The 22,154-nt window shown below is 26.2% G+C and overlaps 3 protein-coding genes and 3 non-coding genes across 12 annotated transcripts in view; 2 read left to right on the plus strand and 4 right to left on the minus strand.

The window, feature by feature from the left end:
• On the plus strand, positions 1-2,738 carry LOC107999305 (vesicle transport protein GOT1B). 2 transcript variants are annotated; one of them, XM_017059019.3, is made up of 4 exons: positions 1-380; positions 498-589; positions 659-837; positions 939-2,738. In XM_017059019.3, exons 1-4 carry the CDS (start codon positions 356-358, stop codon positions 1,063-1,065), a joined length of 423 nt encoding a protein of 140 aa, XP_016914508.1. In that variant the 5' UTR covers positions 1-355; the 3' UTR covers positions 1,066-2,738. The 2 variants fall into 2 exon arrangements, with proteins under 2 accessions (XP_016914508.1, XP_016914509.1); XM_017059020.3 differs by having other exon boundaries at positions 41-380; positions 917-2,738.
• Positions 1,728-8,704, minus strand: LOC107999303 (ADP,ATP carrier protein 2). The gene is made up of 4 exons (XM_017059017.3): positions 4,771-8,704; positions 3,146-3,407; positions 2,819-3,053; positions 1,728-2,735 (listed from the first exon to the last, which is right to left on the minus strand). Exons 1-4 carry the CDS (start codon positions 4,931-4,933, stop codon positions 2,493-2,495), a joined length of 903 nt encoding a protein of 300 aa, XP_016914506.1. The 5' UTR covers positions 4,934-8,704; the 3' UTR covers positions 1,728-2,492.
• Positions 8,211-22,154, plus strand: part of LOC107999302 (protein furry) — a 22,166-nt gene continuing 8,222 nt past the window's right edge. For 4 of the 6 annotated variants that reach the window (XR_009830565.1, XR_009830564.1, XM_017059011.3 and 1 more), the window contains exons 1-30: positions 8,211-8,312; positions 8,891-8,977; positions 9,113-9,154; positions 9,510-9,686; positions 9,755-9,939; positions 10,037-10,230; positions 10,310-10,519; positions 10,590-10,797; positions 10,884-11,021; positions 11,094-11,328; positions 11,402-11,805; positions 11,957-12,668; positions 12,750-12,920; positions 13,031-13,220; positions 13,322-13,498; positions 14,275-14,421; positions 14,719-14,889; positions 14,963-15,112; positions 15,228-15,397; positions 15,463-15,734; positions 15,809-15,963; positions 16,129-16,292; positions 17,221-17,430; positions 18,542-18,678; positions 20,223-20,327; positions 20,399-20,533; positions 20,601-20,869; positions 20,960-21,086; positions 21,156-21,346; positions 21,497-22,134. Coding sequence is in view for 4 of the 6 variants with exons in the window: in XM_017059011.3 (XP_016914500.2) it covers positions 8,935-8,977; positions 9,113-9,154; positions 9,510-9,686; positions 9,755-9,939; positions 10,037-10,230; positions 10,310-10,519; positions 10,590-10,797; positions 10,884-11,021; positions 11,094-11,328; positions 11,402-11,805; positions 11,957-12,668; positions 12,750-12,920; positions 13,031-13,220; positions 13,322-13,498; positions 14,275-14,421; positions 14,719-14,889; positions 14,963-15,112; positions 15,228-15,397; positions 15,463-15,734; positions 15,809-15,963; positions 16,129-16,292; positions 17,221-17,430; positions 18,542-18,678; positions 20,223-20,327; positions 20,399-20,533; positions 20,601-20,869; positions 20,960-21,086; positions 21,156-21,346; positions 21,497-22,134 (6,127 nt within the window). In the remaining 2 variants the exon portion in view is untranslated. The remainder of the gene's footprint in view (positions 8,313-8,890; positions 8,978-9,112; positions 9,155-9,509; positions 9,687-9,754; positions 9,940-10,036; positions 10,231-10,309; positions 10,520-10,589; positions 10,798-10,883; positions 11,022-11,093; positions 11,329-11,401; positions 11,806-11,956; positions 12,669-12,749; positions 12,921-13,030; positions 13,221-13,321; positions 13,499-14,274; positions 14,422-14,718; positions 14,890-14,962; positions 15,113-15,227; positions 15,398-15,462; positions 15,735-15,808; positions 15,964-16,128; positions 16,293-17,220; positions 17,431-18,541; positions 18,679-20,222; positions 20,328-20,398; positions 20,534-20,600; positions 20,870-20,959; positions 21,087-21,155; positions 21,347-21,496; positions 22,135-22,154) is intronic. The other 2 variants (XM_017059012.3, XM_017059014.3) reach the window with 2 other exon arrangements.
• On the minus strand, positions 18,891-18,963 carry Trnaa-agc (transfer RNA alanine (anticodon AGC)). The gene has a single exon. It is a non-coding gene; the product is annotated as a tRNA-Ala (tRNA).
• Trnaa-agc (transfer RNA alanine (anticodon AGC)) lies at positions 19,706-19,778 on the minus strand. The gene has a single exon. It is a non-coding gene; the product is annotated as a tRNA-Ala (tRNA).
• Trnaa-agc (transfer RNA alanine (anticodon AGC)) lies at positions 20,011-20,083 on the minus strand. The gene has a single exon. It is a non-coding gene; the product is annotated as a tRNA-Ala (tRNA).

A 22,154-nucleotide genomic window follows, 5' to 3' on the forward strand; every position in this document is an offset into this window, starting at 1 on the left:
ACAATCTTATATCTGTAGCATTGAACGGTATATATATATATATATATATACAATGATACAATATATACAATATATATATATATATATAATGATGTTCAGTTCATCAATGATTGAGCATATCTAAATTTTATAAAAATAATGATATGGTGGTTATTACAACATATATACAGTATTCAATTTACAATTTTTATACGGTGATTATTAAATAGTGTTTAGTTGAAAAGTATCATATCACAATTAATGACGTGGATTTAGGTTAGGTTATGCACAACGTTACAACTGTTACAAGAATTCTTGTCGAAATAATATTATAAAAATAATTTAAGTATTTATCATTAAACACAAATCATAAATAATGTTCGAAATAACAGATACACAAAGTAAGTAATAAATAACTTATAATTTATAAAAAATTTATACGATTTTTTAATAATTCTGTCAAGCATGAAATGAAGCGAATTTCAAAACAATATATAATAATAAGATATTGATTTCAGAAATCGGAGTGGGACTTGTAGGTTTTGGAATATCTTTTCTATTTCTTGGGGTTTTATTACTGTTTGATAAAGGTCTTCTTGCTATTGGAAACGTAAGGATTATTCTTATATTTTTGTAAAAACTTTACTCCATTATTTCTAAATTAATTATTTCTGTACAGATTTTGTTTATATCTGGATTAGCATGTGTTATTGGACCAAAGAGAACTCTCAGCTTTTTTTTTCAAAAACATAAAATAAAAGCCAGTGCTTCATTTTTAGGAGGCATCATTGTAGTACTTATGGGTTGGCCTATTATAGGCATGATCATAGAAACATATGGTTTTGTATTATTATTTAGGTATATATATATATATATATATTTAAATACTTATTTTATTATGAAATATATATTTATTCTTTACACAATTAATTAAAAGTTTAATGTTGTTAATGTTACAGTGGTTTTCTCCCAGTTGCGATAAATGTTTTACGAAAAGTACCTGGTTTAAGAATTATTTTAAATTTACCAGGTATATCTAAAATATTAGATTCAGTTGCAGGAGATCCAAATAGAACAACTGTATAATATGTTTGTTAATGTATCACAAATCATTGTATATAAGAACCATTATTTTATATTATATCCTAAACATTCTTATCATTCCCTTCTGAAATTTTACAGATCTCTTTTTGTATTGTATAAATATCAAATGTAAACAATAAAATTCAATTAATGTCAATTTATTTAATTTAGAAATGTTATATAAATAATACATAGATTTTTCATTTTCATATTACTATAAAATTCTATATTACTATTTAAAAAAAATATTTAAAAAAAATAGAAGGAAAATCAAAATTTAAAAAAAAATTTATAATCATTAATTATATTATAATTATATTATTTCAATAGATTAAATTTTAATATTAAATGATATAATAATAAAAATAAAAATAAAATTTTAATTATTAAATGATAAATGTATTTTTTATTTTGGACTGTTTTTAATCAAATATATAAAATATGTAACAGTAAAAACATCACTTCAGAAAAATATAATTTTACTTTATATATGAAATAAAAATCTATTTTTTTATATTCAATACTTTTTTAGTAAATAAATAAGAATTCAGATAATTATTTTATTTTATATGTTAAATAAATATAATACAAATCATATAATAACAAATCCAATCATAAAATAAAATTTAGAAAATAGATTTTAGGTAGAAAAATTGCAAAACAAATTTTATTATTACTTTTATTGATTTTGTTATTTTCTTTGCACGCATCCTAACATGAACACATTGGATGCATACACTTACAAGTAACGCTTCTCATTATCTTACACGTATTTGTCTGGAGTGCGAAATTAAATTACTGTTCACTGAAACTCGATGAACTTCATTGATATCGTAAATATGATCATTTATTAATTATCTACAATGGGCCGAGAATAAGGGCGGGGGGCGGCCCAAGTCTACGCGCCCCGCCGTCGCCGTAATGGTATTTCGTCGCGCGTCCTTCTCTTGCTCAATTGTATACGCTTATTTTTTTTTTCCTTTTTTGGATAATTAATTTTACTACTTTATGTCCTGACCATCTTTTATGTAGTCACATGTATCAAATATTTCATATAGCCATTTATGTTATTAATTCCATAGATATATTTATATAAATATATCTTTTTTTATTTTTTTTTTTTTTTACGAAAATGAAATATGAAATATGGCACATGTGAACCCTTTCAAGAAAATACTGAATCCGGCAATAAATTAAGCGAATTCTTTCCTTCTAAAGTCAAAATATATACTCTGCCGAGCTCCATGCATTTCATAAGAAACTACCAAAAGAATTATAATCTAAAGTGTATTTCAATTTTCTCGACAGCTTGTATACTGTTTCAGTCTGGAAACCACTTGATCTGGCATTACATTGGATGGTAAGGATAATAAAGATGGTAGTTGTAATTGTAGTTGTGAAGGTAATGAGGTGAGGATCGTTATAATATCTTAAAGAAGATTCTTAATTTCATCATAAAGTACCAATACGAGTGCACCACCTGTACCACGAAGAATGTTAGAGAATGCTCCTTTGAAGAAAGCATTGCCACCTTCTGTTTTGTAAATAGTAGCCCAACAGTGAAGAGTGTTTTTGTACAAAATTTCGGATTTGGCGCGACCAGATTGCATCATCATACGCCTACGTACTGTATCAAATGGATAAGATACAATACCAGCAACAGTTGTGACAACCTGCAAAAAGCATTATGAAAAATATTAATAAATGAATTAAGATAAAAACTTAACAAACAAGATTTAAGATAAAAATTATTAACCTGGGCAATACCCCATGAAATAAGGAATGGTGTCTTTTTGGGATCTGGCAGCATACCGCGGGCAGTGTCATAGAAACCAAAATAGGCAGCACGATAGATGATGATACCCTGGACGGATACTCCGAAACCACGGTAAAGGCCAGTAATACCATCAGCCTTAAAGATCTTGGTCAGACAGTTACCAAGACCTGTGAATTCACGTTCACCACCAGCTTTGCCTACATCAGCAGCCAATCTATAAATAATACATATAATTATTTTATATAAATTTTAATAAATGTTAACAATTAAATATAAATAAATATCAAAATAAAATATATTCATTACCTAGTTCTGGCAAAGTCAAGGGGATATACAAAACACAGAGATGTAGCACCAGCAGCACCACCAGAGGCCAAATTTCCAACAAAGTAACGCAGGAACTGTGTGTTTTTGTCAACACCACCAAGGAAAACTTGCTTATATTTGTCTTTAAAGGCAAAGTTCAAAGCTTGTGTTGGGAAGTATCTAATAACATTAGCCAAGTTACCACGCCAATAACTGAGGAATCCTTGTTCTTTTGGAATGCGCACAAAACAATCGATCATACCTGGAATGTAAAAATATATATTTATATTTTGTCTTTGTTCCAAATATAAAATTAAATATATTTTACATAAAATATTTTTTAAAATGTAAAAATAATTAACAAAATGACTTTTTAATATTCAATAATATTCTCTATAATATTTTCAAAATATTTTAATTTTTTTATTAAAATGCTTTCTTTATATGAATGTTAAATTTCAAAATTCTTTACATTGTTTCTAAACTATATTTTGTATCATATCCTTAAACTTTATTTTATATCGTATGTATCAAATTCTAAGTTGTTATATAACAAATCATTAATATTTATAAATTCATATATTTTATTTTTTAAATTAAAGTTATATTTACAAAAATAATATATATGTAATGAATATATAAAATTTATCTTAATATTGATTTATATATATATATATACACATACATATATATCTATATATAATATACATATATTTATATATACATATCAATATTATAATGTCAAAATCATATCTAATAAAAAAATGTTAAAAATCATTATTTATATATCATCTAATGATTTATTTAAAATAATAATATATTAGAATAATATATTAAAGATATTAATAAAATTAATAAAATCTATATATATTAGATCACAAAAATCATTTATTAAATTTTCATCTTAAATAAAATATTTATTTAAAATAATTATGAAAAAATTATTATTCATTAGCAATATAATTTCATACTTTGCAATTTAATTCTTAATTTTTAAATGAATCATTAGTCATATTTCATATTTATATTAATTATTGCTTATAATATGATAAATTATATTATCAGAAGCATTGTGTTAGTCATTCAAATCATCAAAAATTCATGATTTCAAATACAATTTATCTATAATACTAAATTGTAGCATAAAGACGGCCATATTGGACCGCACGGTCATCGATCGGTTCTTAGGAGTCTCGTTCAAAGAGCAAAGCCATGCACTGCCATCTGGCAGACGAGTCATTTTATCGAATATCGACCCACTCGTTGTCATAAAATTGACTTCCTATTCAATCGATGTAGTAAAAATTATGTAAGACCCGAAACTTCATCTTTGTTATATAAAGTGGAAAATTAGAGCTAGATAGTACTAACGTATTATTAGTGTATAGAATGAAATGATATTACATAACAGGAATCTAACCGCTGTAGATGAACTTAGCGGAAACGCTTAGCAGTTTCACGATGCCGACACGAGAGAAATGTTTCTGTCACATGTCTCTTATGTCGTTGTTTTACTGTTAAGCACAGTAGTTTGTGATTTGTGTTCTTTTTTAGCTTTATATTATAATATTAATGATTTATCTTTTTCTAATTTATAAAATAAATATAATTATCTAAAAACTTACCCTTATAACGTTGTTCTTCAGAAATTTGCTTAGAGATATGCTGTACCTGCAGCAATAGCTTCACACGTTCAATAGGAGCAACCGTCGTTTTCGAGATTGCGGCGGCTACACCACCAGCCAAGAAATCCTTGGCGAATGCCACTGGGTCCGCAAGACCAGACATATTGTATCGGATAGTTGGTGTATGAAAACGGGTTAACAAAAGAAACAAGAGGAACCAACTCCAATGTTTCGGACGCGCGCCGGACGACGAGTGAGCGAGAAGAGTGAGTTCTTCTCGTTGAACGGACCTCTGCTAAGAATAGCTGCGCAGGTCACGTGCAGAGTTCTGCGCAGGTTCAATCTTCTGGCACGACCGCACCTTAAGACCGTGACACTTCATGCACTTCAAACGTGTACTCTCGAATTCGTGACCTTTCTTTAGTATCTTGCAACACTTTGCTTTCCTGTCACTTTTTTACGGTCATTTGTCGTGTATATCAATTTAATAAAATGCATTTATAATCATTTCTTTCAAAATTATATGTTTAACCGCGCTTATGACGTATTTCCGGTAAAGAATCTATAGAAATTGTCGCTAGTGTCAAGTATTTGAAATGTGAAGTATAATTTGGCGGGAATTTATTTTTATGAAATGATGAAAAATATATTACATTTTACACATTATATTATAATTATTTCTGTGTCTAAGAATCGAAATTAAATGAATATTGAATCAGTAAGTATTCAAGAAGACTAATAACTATGAATAATATTAATATTTTGTAATTTATTTCTAAAAATATAAATTAATTAATATCAATGATTAATATTAATATTTAATCAAAAGAAATATAATAATAATAATTTCTTTTATAAAATTTAATCTGCAAGCAATTATAATTATAAATTTTAACAAATAAAATTGTATACACATTTAAAACACCCGCGTAGTACATCTATCTTTATTACCTTTCATGATCAATATATAACATATAATTTATAATTATTTTATATTTTATAATTTCATAAATATAATTATTTATCCCTTTAATTTTAATGTAATGAATTTTTAATTTTTTAACAATTTTTTTTGATTTTCATAAAAATATTTTTATGATTTTAATAAATCTTTATTATCTTTATTATTATTTTATTAATATCTAAAATATTTAAAATTAAGAAACACTATAGCATTTAATTTTAAAAAAAGCAAAAAAGCACTATATCAAGAATAAAAGTTGATCGAATTTTGTACAATTTAATATAACACTATCCGAAGTAAGTATTACTATAGAATATTCTGTCATACTAATCGATCACTATCTACACTCTTTAGTATTGATTATACATGTATGCAAATACAGAGATCAAGTTATATTCTCATTGATAAGAACTTTCATTGTCAACACTTTTCATATTTTTAATTATTAACATAAATAGGGAATTATAGTAAGCGTAATTACGATACTGTACACGTGTTGTACCGTGATCGCCTTTGGGGTGGTTTCGAGTTTGCGCTGTTTAAGATACAAGAACGAGATACAAGGTCAATCTCTCATGAAGAAGGAGGTCAACGGGGCGCGACTTGCGTAACCCTGGCGTACGGCCAGTATGTTACGGAGCACTACGCCAGAGTTCAATGAAGTAACTTCAAATAAAATGTATTTATACACTTTGAAGATTCGTACACGTGTGGACCTTGTAAAGAATAGACTAATGCTAAAAATGTCTTTTGTCTACATCAAGTAAATTTCTTTGCGTGTGCAAGTATTTGTTAATCATATCAGCTGAATTTAAAAACGATAAATGTTATATGCGTAATTATATATAATTATAATATTGTCTATTATATATGAATGTTATACTAATTTCAATATATTTATTTTGTAAACTAAATACTTATTTAAACATTTAAAGAAATTAAGAAATTAAAAGTGTCCTTATAATACATTTTTTTGAAATATTTATATTATATATTATATATTAACATCTATTTTTATATCTAATTTTTTTTAATTAAAAATTATATCTTTTAAATTATATATATCATGTTAATAACTTACTTTCATCATATCATATTTGAATTGTAACGAGAAATTCCATATTTATTGGATAAATAATATTTGCTGTAATATACTTTTAATAATATTTGTGCGAACATAAGCAAAATAATTTATAAAGTTAATATGTTTAATCATCATAGTTTGATTAACTATAATATTTTTATTCAAAAATTCAATTTTTTTTATTAATGCGTCATTATTTTAATAGTAGTTTCCTCAGAAATGATATTATGTAATCATTTTTAAATCTATAATAACAAGACAAAAATCAGAATATAAAAGTACAGTATTTATTAAAATCTTAGGAATAAAAAAACTCTTAAAATTTATAATTTTCTTGATTCAAATAAGAAATTACATATATACATATTATTCAATTGAATATATATATATATATATATGTATAATATAATAATATGAAGTATAGCTCAAATACGATACATCGAACTTGCAACGTGGAAGTCATTGTGGAAGTGTGGATTAGATTAAATAATGACCTTGATGACGTATACGCTGTCTGCTTATAGTACAATAACTGAAGTCATAATGGTCATTGCACTTGAAAATAGTTCAAAGTGGTTTTATACTTGATGTGGATCCATAGAATTTACATTTTTAAAATGAATAAAAGTGTATATATAATTTATATCATACAAATCATACAAATATACAAGTACATATATCATAAAAATTAATGATCAAATACTTATTGTTTTTGTCTTGCGAATTGAAAGTCTATTATTAATTGCATAAAAATAAATATGATTGATATTTCTAATTGCACAATGCATAGATTATATAAAATTAAATATTAATATTTTTTCTTGTCTAAATAAGAAACTATAATAAAATAATAAAACGATAAAATAAAATCAAATAAATAATTTATTAATAGTTTTCAAAAGAAAATTAATAAAATTTTATATTTCCTGAATTTAGTATACTAATATTACATATCTCAAATGATTAAATATATTTAATAATATATTCAAAATGTTTCATTGCCAAGATATTCATTCACATATAAGAAGCTATTAATAATTTATTCTATGGTTTCTAAGCATGAACAATATCTACAGTTGGTATGGTAGAATAAATCCTATATTATTACTGTCATTATATTAAGATTAGATAAAAAATAAATTATATTTTATGTCCATTATACTTTTTCAACTAAATTATAATAAAATTATTTATATTATTCAATTAAAACATGTATTTAATTGAAAGATATCGTAATTATGTAATAATAAATTTTATGCTATAAACTTTATAATTAAAAATATTAAAAAATACAAGTAAATATAACTACATTGCATATCGTTTTTTATGAATTTAGCGAATAATTATATTTAATACTCTCTAGTGTAATAATGAAAATAATGTTAAATAAAGGAACGTGTGGAATATGAAACTGTGAAGAATACATACGAATCAAGCCGGACATTTATGAAACGTCAGACTTAGAATTAAATTACGATTTTATGGCATTTTATGGTAAATAATTTATTTTTTATTAACAATTTTAAATCATTTAATGATTATCATTATCTAATGATAATGATAATTTAATATTTTAATGAAATTTTTATATTGTTTTATCAGTTTATAATATTTTCACTTTTTGTCTCAGGTTATGGCTTCACGCAATTTATCACTTCTATTACGCTTTAATTAAATAATTTTTATTTTTCATATATATTATATCATTATTTTACATAAATAAATGAATTAAAATATTAAAAAATTATTATATATTTATGACAATACATGGAAAAATATAATTGTCTTATTTTTTAATTATAAACATTATTTTTAGAAAAAATTATACATTAATATCACGATATTTAATGTCAATGTTAATATACGAATGAGTAGAATAAACAATAATGTATGTGTGTGTATGTGTGTATATATATATATATATATATATATATATATGTGCATATGTAAATATATATATTTATAAATGTGTGTATGTTTATATATTTCATTTGCTTTTATGTTTGTTATTTTTAGAAAAAATAAATATTAAAAGAAGTATGTTATATAACATAGCTTCTTTATTGTTTTAGAATGAAAATGCTATGTATCTGCAGTATGACATTAGTATGTATTAATGTTACCTGAAAATAAGGCATATTTAAACAATATGACAGAAGGTTAGTAAATATAGTATTTATAATTTATTACTATTTTTTAATTTTATTATGTGATATTTATTGTATATTTTGATTAATATATATATTTAATTTATATTTATTAAAATTAAAATAAAATGAATTAAATCATATTAGGAGGAGAAACACAACCAACTCCTGGAAATGAGGCTCAACCTGGTATGTTTTTTTTCTTACTGATTGATAACATTTTTCAAATTTATATATAGAGAAAATACAACTATCAAGCTTAATATAATTAAGTTAATGTTGTGGGCATCTGTTACGTTACAGAATGGGGCTTCATCTATTAGTCTATACTATCATGCAGAATTACTAGTATTAAAACTAATGTTTCTATAATAGTAACAGTTTCTAAATATTATAACATAAAATATTTTATATATATTTTATATAAGATATTTTATATTGTATATAAAATATCATATATTATGTTTAGAATAATATATTATAATAGATAAAATAAAAATTAAAATAAAAACTTTCAAATGAGTAAATCTGTTATTTTTATCAGAAGCCTCTGAAGCCAGAGTTACACATGGCGAAGGATTACATGAAACTGCAGCAGAATCATCTTCTCAAAATATACCTGAATCTAATCAAGATTTACTTACCGTTCATGGAACAACACAAGGTGAAAGTAGTGATGCTGTTAGCATTCATACTGCCAGTACTTCAGTTTCTGGCAATGGTAAATGTATAATTTATATATGAGCTAATGAAATGCGAATAAATATTTATGATTTGTGATTTTTTTAGAGTCAAGTTCCAGTAGAGTGAGTGCAATAACTGTTGTATTGCCTTGGGGTGCTCAAAAAGAAACAGTGAAACTACAACAAATTGGAGATATGGATTTAAGACCTGGAGAGTTTGTGATGCGTACTTTATTTGCAGAATTCACCACTCAAGCAGAAAAAAAAATGGAAGCTGTAATGACAGAACATGTAAGTCAAATTATTTAGACAAGTATAATTATTTAGGTAAGATATATTTTTACAACAAATATATTTATATTATATATTATATACAACTATATTATAGGAAAAACCACTTTCAAAAGTTCTACAAAGAGGAGAAGATCCACAATTTGATCAATTATTATCTGCATTTGGTTCAGTTGCGGAACATTGTTTGCCTTCTATTTTACGAGCACTTTTTAATTGGTATGAACGCCAATTAGTTGATCAAGGTAGTGATCAAAAAAAACCAGGTAAAGAAGATCAAAAAGGAAAAAGGTAAAAATGTATTTTATATAAATTATTATTATTATTATTTCATTATCATTAAAAATTTTAAAATAATTATTTATTTTAGTATTATGTACACAATAGTATCAGGAAGTGTAGAAACTGTTGAAAAAAGTGAAGCAGATTTACTTCAAGAACGAAGAGATCTTGCAGTAGAATTTATATTTTGCCTAATGTTAATAGAAGTTTTACGTCAATTACCATTTCACCCTGGCCATGAAGATTTAGTAACTTATATTGAAAATATAGCTTTTAAACATTTCAAATATAGAGAAGGGTAAGAATTAATATAATAAGAATTTTATAAAATGTTAAAAATGTTATTTAAGATTAAAATTATATTATAGCATTCAAAATGAACCAAATGCAGCAAACATTCATATCATTGCTGATCTTTATGCAGAAGTAATAGGAGTTCTTGCACAATCTCGTTTTATGTCAGTTAGAAAACGTTTTATGGTCGAATTAAAAGAATTACGTGTTAAAGAACCAGGACCTCATATTACACAAAACATTATTTCATTATTAATGGGAATGAAATTTTTTAGAGTAAAGGTAATTAAAAAACTGAAATATTTTTATTTTTATATATAAATCCAAAAATTTATAAATATTAATTTTTATATATATAAAATTTGTAGATGGTACCAATAGAAGAATTTGAGGCATCATTTCAATTTATGCAAGAATGTGCACAATATTTTTTAGAAGTCAAAGATAAAGATGTTAAACATGCTTTGGCTGGACTTTTTGTTGAGATACTTGTTCCTGTTGCTGCTGTAAGTTTATAAAATTACAAATCTATTATTTATATTATATATATATAATAAAATTTATTTTTTATATTTTAGGCTGTAAAAAATGAAGTTAATGTACCTTGTTTAAAAAATTTTGTAGAAATGTTATATTCTACAACATTAGATATGTGTACAAAGTCAAAACATAGATTAGCTCTTTTTCCTCTTGTAACTTGTTTATTATGTGTTAGTCAAAAAACATTCTTTTTGCAAAATTGGCATTATTTTTTAGCAATGTGTCTTTCACATTTAAAAAATCGAGATCCTAAGATGTGTCGTGTTGCCTTAGGTATGATTTTTTATATAAAAAAATTATATATTATAATAAAATAATCTAAATATTTATTATATTTATTTTTCAGAGGCTTTATATCGTTTATTATGGGTATACATGATTCGTATTAAATGTGAGAGTAATTCTGCTACTCAAAGTAGATTACAAAGCATAGTAAATTCTTTATTTCCAAAAGGTTCAAAGGCAGTAGTACCACGTGATACTCCACTAAATATTTTTGTTAAAATCATTCAATTCATTGCACAGGAAAGATTGGATTTTGCAATGCGAGAAATTGTATTTGATTTATTATCCGTGGGTAGACCAGTAAAAATAATTTTAACTCCTGAACGTATGAGTATTGGACTTCGAGCTTTTTTGGTTGTAGCTGATAGTTTGCAACAAAAAGAAGGAGAACCACCTATGCCTCGTACTATGGGTGTATTACCAAGTGGTAATACTATGCGAGTTAAGAAAACATTTCTCAACAAAGTAAGTATAGTAAATAATTCTATATAAATCATAATAATATATCAATAAATACCAATATATTATATATATATTATATTATTATATTGTTTAGCTTATTATATTTAAAATATTGACTATAATATTTTAATTAAAAAATTTAATATATTTTTAGATGTTAACAGAAGATACTGCAAGAAGTATAGGAATGTCTTCGTATTTTCCACATGTTCGACGAGTATTTGTTGATATATTACGTGCTTTAGATGTTCATTATGGTAGACCTCTTATGATGACAAGTACACAAAATATGAATAAAGAACCAGATGAGATGATCACTGGAGAACGAAAACCTAGAATAGATCTTTTCCGAACTTGCGTTGCTGCAGTTCCTCGATTAATACCCGATGGAATGACTGGTGCTGAATTAGTAGATTTATTATCTCGTTTAACTGTTCATATGGATGAAGAACTTCGTGGATTAGCATATCAAAGTCTACAAACCTTAGTATTAGACTTTCCTGACTGGAGACAAGATGTCGTTCTTGGATTTACACAATTTCTTGCTAGAGATGTTCAAGATACTTTTCCGCAACTTGTTGATAATGGTTTAAGAATGCTTCTTCAACTTCTTACAAGTTGGAAAAATGCACTAACAAGTCCTAGTACAAGATCTAAAGAGCAGTCAGTCGATAATGCAAGAACAAATATACGCGCAGATAGTAGTATTAAAAAAAGTGAATCAGGACAAAAAATAGAACCTGTTTCAAGTGTCTTTCATCTAGTAGAAGGATTTGCATTGGTAATGCTTTGTAATTGTCGACTTTATCCAAGAAGAATAGCTGTTCATATATTACGCGAAGTAAAACATTTATTAAAAACATTAGGTAAATATTTTGTTATATTATAAATTATTATATATTAAATAATAATATTAAATATTAAATAATAAAAAAACATTTACGTAGGAGGTTTAGAAGATGATCAACCTGTTATTGATGTAATAGATGCTTGTTGTCCAACAGTTTTGGAAAAATGTTATCATATGTTACCACCTGCTGAAAAAGCAGCAGCAGCTTCTACTTCTAATGTTGATCTCCAATGGATAGCTGAAAGAAGTAGTTGTATATGGACAGCAGGTAATAATGACAATAAATATTTTTAAATATACTCATTTAAATTATTTTATCAATTATGTCATTTAAATTATTTATCAGTTATATAAAATTTATATATAATAAAATTATAGGTTTACATGATGATACTAGCACAAAAAGTTCTTCATCTTTAAATCTAAATGGGGCAGATCCATGGGGAAGTTGTCTTTTCGCATTTTTAGAAAAAGATAGAGTATTAACATTATGTTCTACTGCAGTTGCACATTCATGGCCTATTGTTTTTACTCGAATAAATTCTCTTTTTTCGGTAATCGATCCTACGTAAGTCTACATTTATAACTTTTTTAAGAATAATTTATATTTATTTATATAATATTAATAATTAATTAATAAAAATAAAAATTTCTATTTTTTTTTTCTAGACCTGTGAATGACAATAGAGCTTCTCTTTTACGAAGTTCAACCACAGTTCGAAAACCTGTGAACGAAAGAGATATGTACATGCATGTTTGGAAAAATTATCTAACTTTTGGATATAGAGTGGTTCCACCAGTACCAAGTCCAGTAGTACGATGTGCTAGTCCAGATCTCAGCTTAAGGTAAATTAGTATTTAAATATCATTATAGAAACATTATTATCATAATGTATCATTTTATAATATTATTTAAACTACACAAAATCATTATATCAGAACAAAAGATTAATGTTTAATGTATGTTATACAACTCTAAATTTATATGCACAAATCATTGTTAAAATTAGAATCATATATTAAATGATGAAATTTATAGTTCAGTCATTAGAGCTTTAGGCATTATATGAAATGTTGGATCAGGTGGAAGTAATATTATTTGGTATTAATTGGTGTGGGGTCTTGTCTGCTTATGTCTGTTGTGTACGACGGAAATATTTATCGGTGTTTATTTATCATATACATTTTCAATTATTCATTAATATATTAAAATTAAAGTACAGTATTCTGTGAATCATAATTTATTATGACATGCATTTTCTGTTGTGAATGTACATGGCATCTATATCCCTAACATCTATTATATTGCAAGATTGTCTAATCTCACACAAATTATATCATCACCTCCAGGAATTTATTGTTACTAGTAACAATAAGGTGTATATGAAATAGAAGAGCACCAATTTCTACCAAGGCTTTGCACTCGGGAGCGGAATACAATTTTGCATATATTTTCTCAAGCACATTTCTTTGCTTTAGTTTTCTGTAACATTCTTTATCTCTCGCATGCTACTCGTCATTATCTCGCACATGTACATCTAGATCTTAGAGTAGTAGTTTCTGAGCAGTAAATAATGTCTGATACAAGGAGCATTGGTGGTACACTGTATTGCATACTCTAGTGGTCAGCATACGGTGGAGTTTGGTGTGTTGTGCATGAGTAAGGAGTTGAGTCAGAGCCTGGAGAATCTCGGCGGGGCACAGACCCTGCCGGGTCGCTTCTCCGTTCCGTCCATTTCCGGCATCTACACCAGGCATAAGCGGACCAGGTGAGCCTAATTAACCATTGCAAACGACCATGCTTCGAAGTCACACGGGATTAAACGGTCGTGTTGGTAATTTGCACAATAATTTCATGAGTCTGTTTTCTTTATTTACAAATCTTTTAGCTATTTGAAACTACTGTGCTAACACGAATCTGTATATATATTTTTATTTATTCTCTCTATCTAGCCTTACGACCGTTCCCAATTGCTTTAATCGGAAATTTATCAATCGCGTATGATTTATATGTTAACATCAATTTCAAAGAATTTAAGATTTGAAAAATTTCAATTTCTTCATAGCTCATCACCGGATAGTCTATCTGCTGAACGAGGTGATAATAAATCACCTGGTACAAATGCAAGTCCTGCAGCTTTATATAAATTAACAGTACCTTTATTGAGATGCGAAGTAGTAGATGTTAGAGATGCTGCTGTGCAAGCAATTGGAAAAGTAAACGCTGATGCATTGAAGTAAGTAAATATATAACAATTATATATAAGTTATTTGACGTAATATGTTTTTATGAATAATTATTATTTTTAGAGATTTAATGGAAGAATTGGTACCTTATATTCGTGAGGCAGTTGATCGTAAACAAGAAAATATGAGACGTAGAAGACGAAGAGATGCATTAAGGTTGCAATTAGTAAGAGTACTGGAATTAATTGCTGAATATGGAACATTTGGTATTTGGTTAGTAATCGATTTGAAACTATTGTCATTATTGAATTAAAAAATTTATTGAATTAGAAAATTATATTATATTTTATTTTATATTACTTATATTATATTTTATTTATTTTGATAGTCCTGCAGTATTAGATAGAGAAACACAATCGCTTCATCCAACATTTGTTGAATATATCGACGGTGCCCGTTTATATTTAGAGAATGAAACTGATAAGGAAGCTCCTGCAGTTCGTGATATTAAACTGCATTTCTGTAATTTTATCAGAAAAATGATCAAGAGTTTTTCACGTAAGTATTTCATATAATAAAAAATTTATAATAAGCATTTGAAATTTATATTTTTTTTATTTTAGTGGAGACATGTCATACATTATTAAAAAGAGACTTAAGACGAAACTTATTTATGCTATTTGCTAGCTGGTCAGGTCCTTATGGAAAACCACTTGCAAGTACATCTTCACTTCATGAAGAAGAAAAATCTTGTACAGAATTACAGCTTTCAGCATTACAAGCTATGAGCGGATTATTATGTTGCGGTCCTTGTTTCAATCCTCAATCACTTTCTGAAGAAGGAGCAATTCTTTATCAGTGGTTAGATTTATTATTAGCAAGCAAGGATGAAAAAGTAAATTTACAATTTACATTTAATATATAATTTTCCAAACATTATCATATTATATGTTTAATAAAAATTTTCAGATCTATGCTCTTGCTCGAGAAACAGTAGTTTTATTATTAGAATGTAATCCCGATATTGGACCCCTTCTCGATTGGGTAGTTGATCGATGTTATACTGGTGCTCCACAAGTAGCTGATGGTTGTTTTCTTGCTTTAGCAACAATTTTTAGCGCAAGGTTAGTATTATAGCACATTCGAATGTTTAAATATTTTAAATTATGAAAAATTTAAATACAATATCAAATTATAAGAATACAAAAAAATTTAATTATCTGTTTATATAAGAATAACTATAAACAAATGTAAATGATATATAATATATATTTAATATTAATTTATAGAGAATATCCTTGTGACCATTATACAAGTATCATCAACGTTACTCTGATGAGTACCGGTTGTCCACGTGCTCCTGTTCACGACGCAGCTTTGCAACTTCTTCAATTATTGGATCAAAGATTTTTTGGAAACGTGGGTCCTCTTCCAGCTACAGAGCCGGAAACTAGTAAGTTTATAAAATTTGCTCGTTCATTTTAATCTTCGAAAAAATAATATTATATATTATTTTACAATATTCAATTTTAATAATTTTATCTTAAATTATTGTGTTTTATTCTATATTTAGTTCATGAAATTTTTTCTATAGTTTCGTAAATACAATTGCAATTGTATTTGTAGTAGTTGTTGCAATTGATTGTATAAAATTTGAAACTAAGAATAAATTTTTATCATTTTATAAATCAATTATTTATAAAGATATTACTATTAAAATCATTTATCAATTTTCAATCTATATACATTTTTCTTTTTCTCGATATTTGAGTTATATTTTTTTTACGAAATCATTTTAGAAATATGTATCCTATTACTTTCCAAAAATTTTATCCTGCTGCACAATGTAAAATCTATTCCAAAATTCCAAAATATTGAACAACAAATTGCAAACTTGTTGCGCCATTTCCAACAATCGGGATGTATTGTTTTTCTCCTAAAACTATATTTTTTTAAATTCAGTTGATGAAATTATACTAATAAATTTTATACATTTTTTTTTGTTTTTGTTTAATTTGTTTATACTTACATTTAAAAAAGCGAAAAACAAATACACAGGCATATTAAAACAAAAAAAAATAGTAGAGACAATGAACAATATTTTTGTGATCTTTATCTAAATTGTTTCGGAAATTCGATATCATACGGTTGGTTTTCTTTTATGATACTTTTATGATACTTTTTTCTTAATTAGAGATTTTCTAATTTTAATATATCTATAAATAGCTTGTGCAATCAACACATTTATATGATAACAATAATGATTATCATAAACGATACATATCGAATATTAATTATAATATTTTTGTAAATGTCAATCACTATATAATTAACATATATATTGGCGTAAAATAATATCATAATAATGATGGTTGTTTTAGGTCAGGATGATCCTGTTGGAGGTTCATCAACCACCGCTACTTTTGCTCCAGGACAACAAAGTAATCCTATCGGTGGGATGTCTTCAACTGGTACAATTAGGGGTGGCACTCTTGATGTACTTTTATCGACTACATATTGTCGCAATCAAATGTATCTTTCTCGTCAACTCGCTCAACTTCATCCAGAGCTAACAATGCCTATGTTCAGTGGTAAGTAAATCTTTTTTTCATTTCATTTCATTTCATAGAAACAGAAATGTTTTTGTAATGAAAATTCTATGTATATTAAATAATATATGTAGCAGTTATTATTATATTTAAGCAGTATTTAAGAAAACATTTAATAATCAATACTTAAAAATTAAAATATTATTTATAATCTAATTTTATTTATTTAATTATTTGTGAATGATAAATAATTAATAAGTTATAAGATAAAAAAATTTCTTAATAAAATAATTTCATGTACTAATCGAAATTGAAATTTTGAAATTTTTTAATTTTTCAAAGAATTTTTTGATAAATATTATATCAATATGAAAAATGAGAGAACAATGTAGAACATTTTTTTATTTATCTTTTAAAAATTATCTTTTTACAAATTATTAAAAATATAGTTTTTTATAATTTATATATTTTTGTCGTAATTATTTATTTATTCATTCTTATTTCTCAATTTCTTTGTTTTCATATAAACAAAACATTATAAATAAACATGCCTTAGACAGCTCAAACCTTTTGCTAGTAGTAAACTAGAAATAATTCATCCATTTTTGACTCAATTTAAAACCTCAATTTCTCTAGTTTATTTTGTATATTTGCACAGAAAATACATTTTGTACTAGCTTAAATCACTATTTCTGATGAACAGTGATAAATGTTATTATTAAATAAACTTTAAATAATACTTTACATAAATAAATATACATTTTTTTATTTATAAGGATATATTTGCATATCTAATCAAAATCAAAATTAAAATTTTTTTATTTTTTATTTTGTAATATATATCGAATAATAAAGTGATAAATAAATATTAAGTAATAAATAATGTAATAAAATAACTAATGAAGATAATAAAAGATAAAATTAAATAGATTTATGTGATTATTATTTATACGTGATATACATTTTCTTAATAATATATTTCAATGAAAACTGCATTTATCAATATCGATTTAATTAATAAAAATATGTAAAATGAATAATCTTTATATATGAAACTGATTCATATATATCCACATTAAATCGGTCAATATTTTATAAAAAAAAAATTATAATAAATATGATAATATTGATCTTTATCATATATCATTTACAGAAATTACACATAGATTTCAAACGGCTAGAAGAGAAGTTCGACAATTGTTACTTCAGTATTTGTTACCTTGGTTACATAATATGGAATTAGTGGATCCAAATGTACCACCACCTTCCAACCCATTGAGTTACTATCAGGTAAACTTTATAGATCTTTCATTATATTCAATATATTCAATATAAAAATAATCTTTTTATTTGGTATTGATTTAATATCAATTTTCATCAGCATATAATTAAAAATTTTAAATATAATGTATGATGTTTGATGATCATTATTAGTTTACATTTTATAATATACAAAGAAAAAAAAAGTTTTTTTTATTTTAATTTTTAAAAGAAAAAAGATTTGGAGGCGCCGGGCATCGATCCCGGTACCTCTCGCATGCTAAGCGAGCGCTCTACCATCTGAGCTACGCCCCCTTTGCTCTGATTTATTTCAGAGTATCATTTTGAATCTTCAATATGATCTAGTTTTAGTGAAAGGATTAAAAACAATTTTGGAGTATCGATCCTAGTAGTATAGTTCTCGCAAGCAAGTATTATAATTCTATCTAAGCTACGTCTCTTGTAATTATTTTTTCTTAAAAATCAATTTCAAATCAAAAATAAAAGATTTTTAGACAAAGAATTATAATTTAGTAGTATAACATAGGAAATGTCAGACATAGAAACGCGTCTGTTTATTCATTTATTATATCTATATTATTTACATATTAAAACACTAATAATTTATTTAGACTATTTATTATTATTTAGATTAAAATGTTATACATAATGCATATATAATTTTTATATAATAAAAATAATTTATAAACGATTTATAACATTGTTTCTGTATAATAATATGTTTATAATAATAATAATAGTATTATAATAATGGTGTTCTATATAATTTTATTAAAATTTATGTATTATTTTTTAAAATTCTTGTAATTATAATTTGAAACAAAAATTTATTTTTGTATTTTTTTTAAAAATGAAATTATGTTTTTTTTTTAAGAAAAAAAGTTTATTTTATTATAAATTTTCACTATTATTATATTAATAGTTTTATTATCTAACTGTTATTAGTCTTCAACAATGATTATATTTAAAAAAAATTTTTTTTTTTTGGAAAAATGAATAAGATTTATTTTTAAATTAAAAATAAAAAAAAACCACTTGGAGGCGCCGGGCATCGATCCCGGTACCTCTCGCATGCTAAGCGAGCGCTCTACCATCTGAGCTACGCCCCCTTTAATTTAATTTAATTTCTTTTTTATTTTGAAATATCAATATGATCTAATTTTAATGAAAGGATCAAGAATGAATTTTAGATATATCGAGTATGAGTCTAGTGCTTTTTGCATGTAAAATGAATGCTCTATTATTTAAACTATATTTTTACTGATTTAGTTTTGTTTTTACCATTTTTTTTACCATATGTAATTTGTTTTTAATAAAAGAATGGAAAAAAAAATAAATTTCTGGAGGCGCCGGGTATCGATCCCGGTACCTCTCGCATGCTAAGCGAGCGCTCTACCATTTGAGCTACGCCCCCCCTTTAGTTTATTATGTTTTACATGTGTATAATTTTGTTAAATAAAAATATAAAAATTTAAATGATTGATAATTTTTTTTATATATAATAAAAAATATTATTTTATTGATATTTACAATTTAAAATATTTTCATAACAGTACTATGCGACTGATATATCACGCAGTGGAGCACGAAGAGAGGGTTGGGGTACTGCTGAAGCAACAGAAATGGTGTTGAACAATTTATTTTACATCACTGCTAAGGTATTACATATAAAATGTAACATTTGATTGATTACTAGTAATTTTATAATAATAGAAATTTTATTTTATAGTTCTCTGATGAGCATCCTAAAGAAATGGAAGAACTTTGGGCAACTTTATGTGGTTGTTGGCCTAATAATTTAAAAGTAATCATTCGTTATTTAATTATTGTCTCTGGAATGGCTCCACAAGAATTACTTCCATATGTATGTCTTTTTCATTAGAAAATTTATTACTTTTATTCAATTAAATAAATTATTAATTCTATTATAGGCGAAACGCGTTGTTTTGTATTTAGCGAGAGCTCGACCAGATCGTTTGGTAGATGAAATGATGATTGAATTGCAAACAGTTGAAACATTAAATTGCTTAATTGAAAGAACTGAAACTCCACCTTTCTATAGATTAACCAGTATGAGAAAAGCTTCTTCTCATAGTGATGCTCCAGTTGCTGATCCTGGAAATCCTCCACGTGACTTAGGCGTTGAAAAAGGTACTATTCATACTAAAAGACATTCAGGGGAAGATCCTGTTAAAACTGGGTAAGATTCATATCGATAATTTTATATTTTAATAATATTTTAATAATATTTTTTCAAAGAAATTAATTTAACATATATTTTATTTTATAGTTCCAAATCTGATACTGCATTACGAGCACTCGCTGGATTTCAAACCCCAAGGGCAGAAAAAACAAGGACTGCGAGCGGTCCGCCAATTCTTCCGGATGATTTGTCCACTCCTACGACAGAAGCCGAAGTATATTTTTATTTATTTTATACTCTATTCTGTTTCACAAATTCTTATATATAATTCATTTAATTTCAGTTAACTACAGACGAATCTTGTTATGGTACACGAAATGGACCCGCGGGAGTAAATGGAAAAATATCATGTGGCGGTGAAAAGTTCGATATTCCTCAGCCACATCCTTTACCAATGCCTGAATATGGTGGATATTTTGCACCTTTAACGGAGTATCTACCAGATAGTTCACAGCCTATAAGTGGGTTCCATAGGTGAGAAGCATTTTATTATAATTTTATCTAACTTGCATATTAAAGTAATCTTTACAGATAATAAAAAATTTGCTTACGATAAAAAATAAGAATATTTCCATATATACAAAACATTTCTATTACATTTACAATTATTTTTATAAATTGCAGATGCAATATTGCCGTTATGCTACTTACTGATGTTATCGTTGATGGTATACAACTTGATTGGGCTATCCATGTTCCTTTAATGTTACATATAGTTTTTCTTGGATTGGATCATTCAAGACCTCTTGTAAGGGATCACTGCCGTTGTCTTTTGTTAAATCTATTAGTTGTCCTTGGAGATCATCGAGATCATCTCGGCGTAGCACGAGTACTATTGGCATCAAAAACTGAACAATTGGGCTTAGGGCTCTCTACTCCAGCTTTGCCAATACTTGAGCATAATTTTACCGAGATCGATCCAGAATTTGACAGTTATTTATATGGTCCACCTCCAGCACCACCTCCTACAACATCTCCTCCATCATCTTCACCACCACCACCTTGTTCTTCACCTCCTCCTCCACCTCCGCCTCCACCACCACCACCTCCGCCACCTCTACCACCAGAATCCTCTATTTTTAATTCAGCACCTCCACCACCACCACCACCTCCTCCTCCACCACCATTTCCTTCTTCTAATAATGGAACACCTACTCATTCACCTATTCCTAATTCAACATCTACTCCTCCGTTATCGATGAATCATGTGAATCACTCAATTATGGACAACTGTAAAGATTATTCAAATTCTCATACATATGGTGAGAAATATTTTTTTATA

This window comes from Apis cerana, linkage group LG7 (genome assembly GCF_029169275.1).
Source record: "Apis cerana isolate GH-2021 linkage group LG7, AcerK_1.0, whole genome shotgun sequence".
Lineage (NCBI taxonomy): Eukaryota > Metazoa > Arthropoda > Insecta > Hymenoptera > Apidae > Apis > Apis cerana.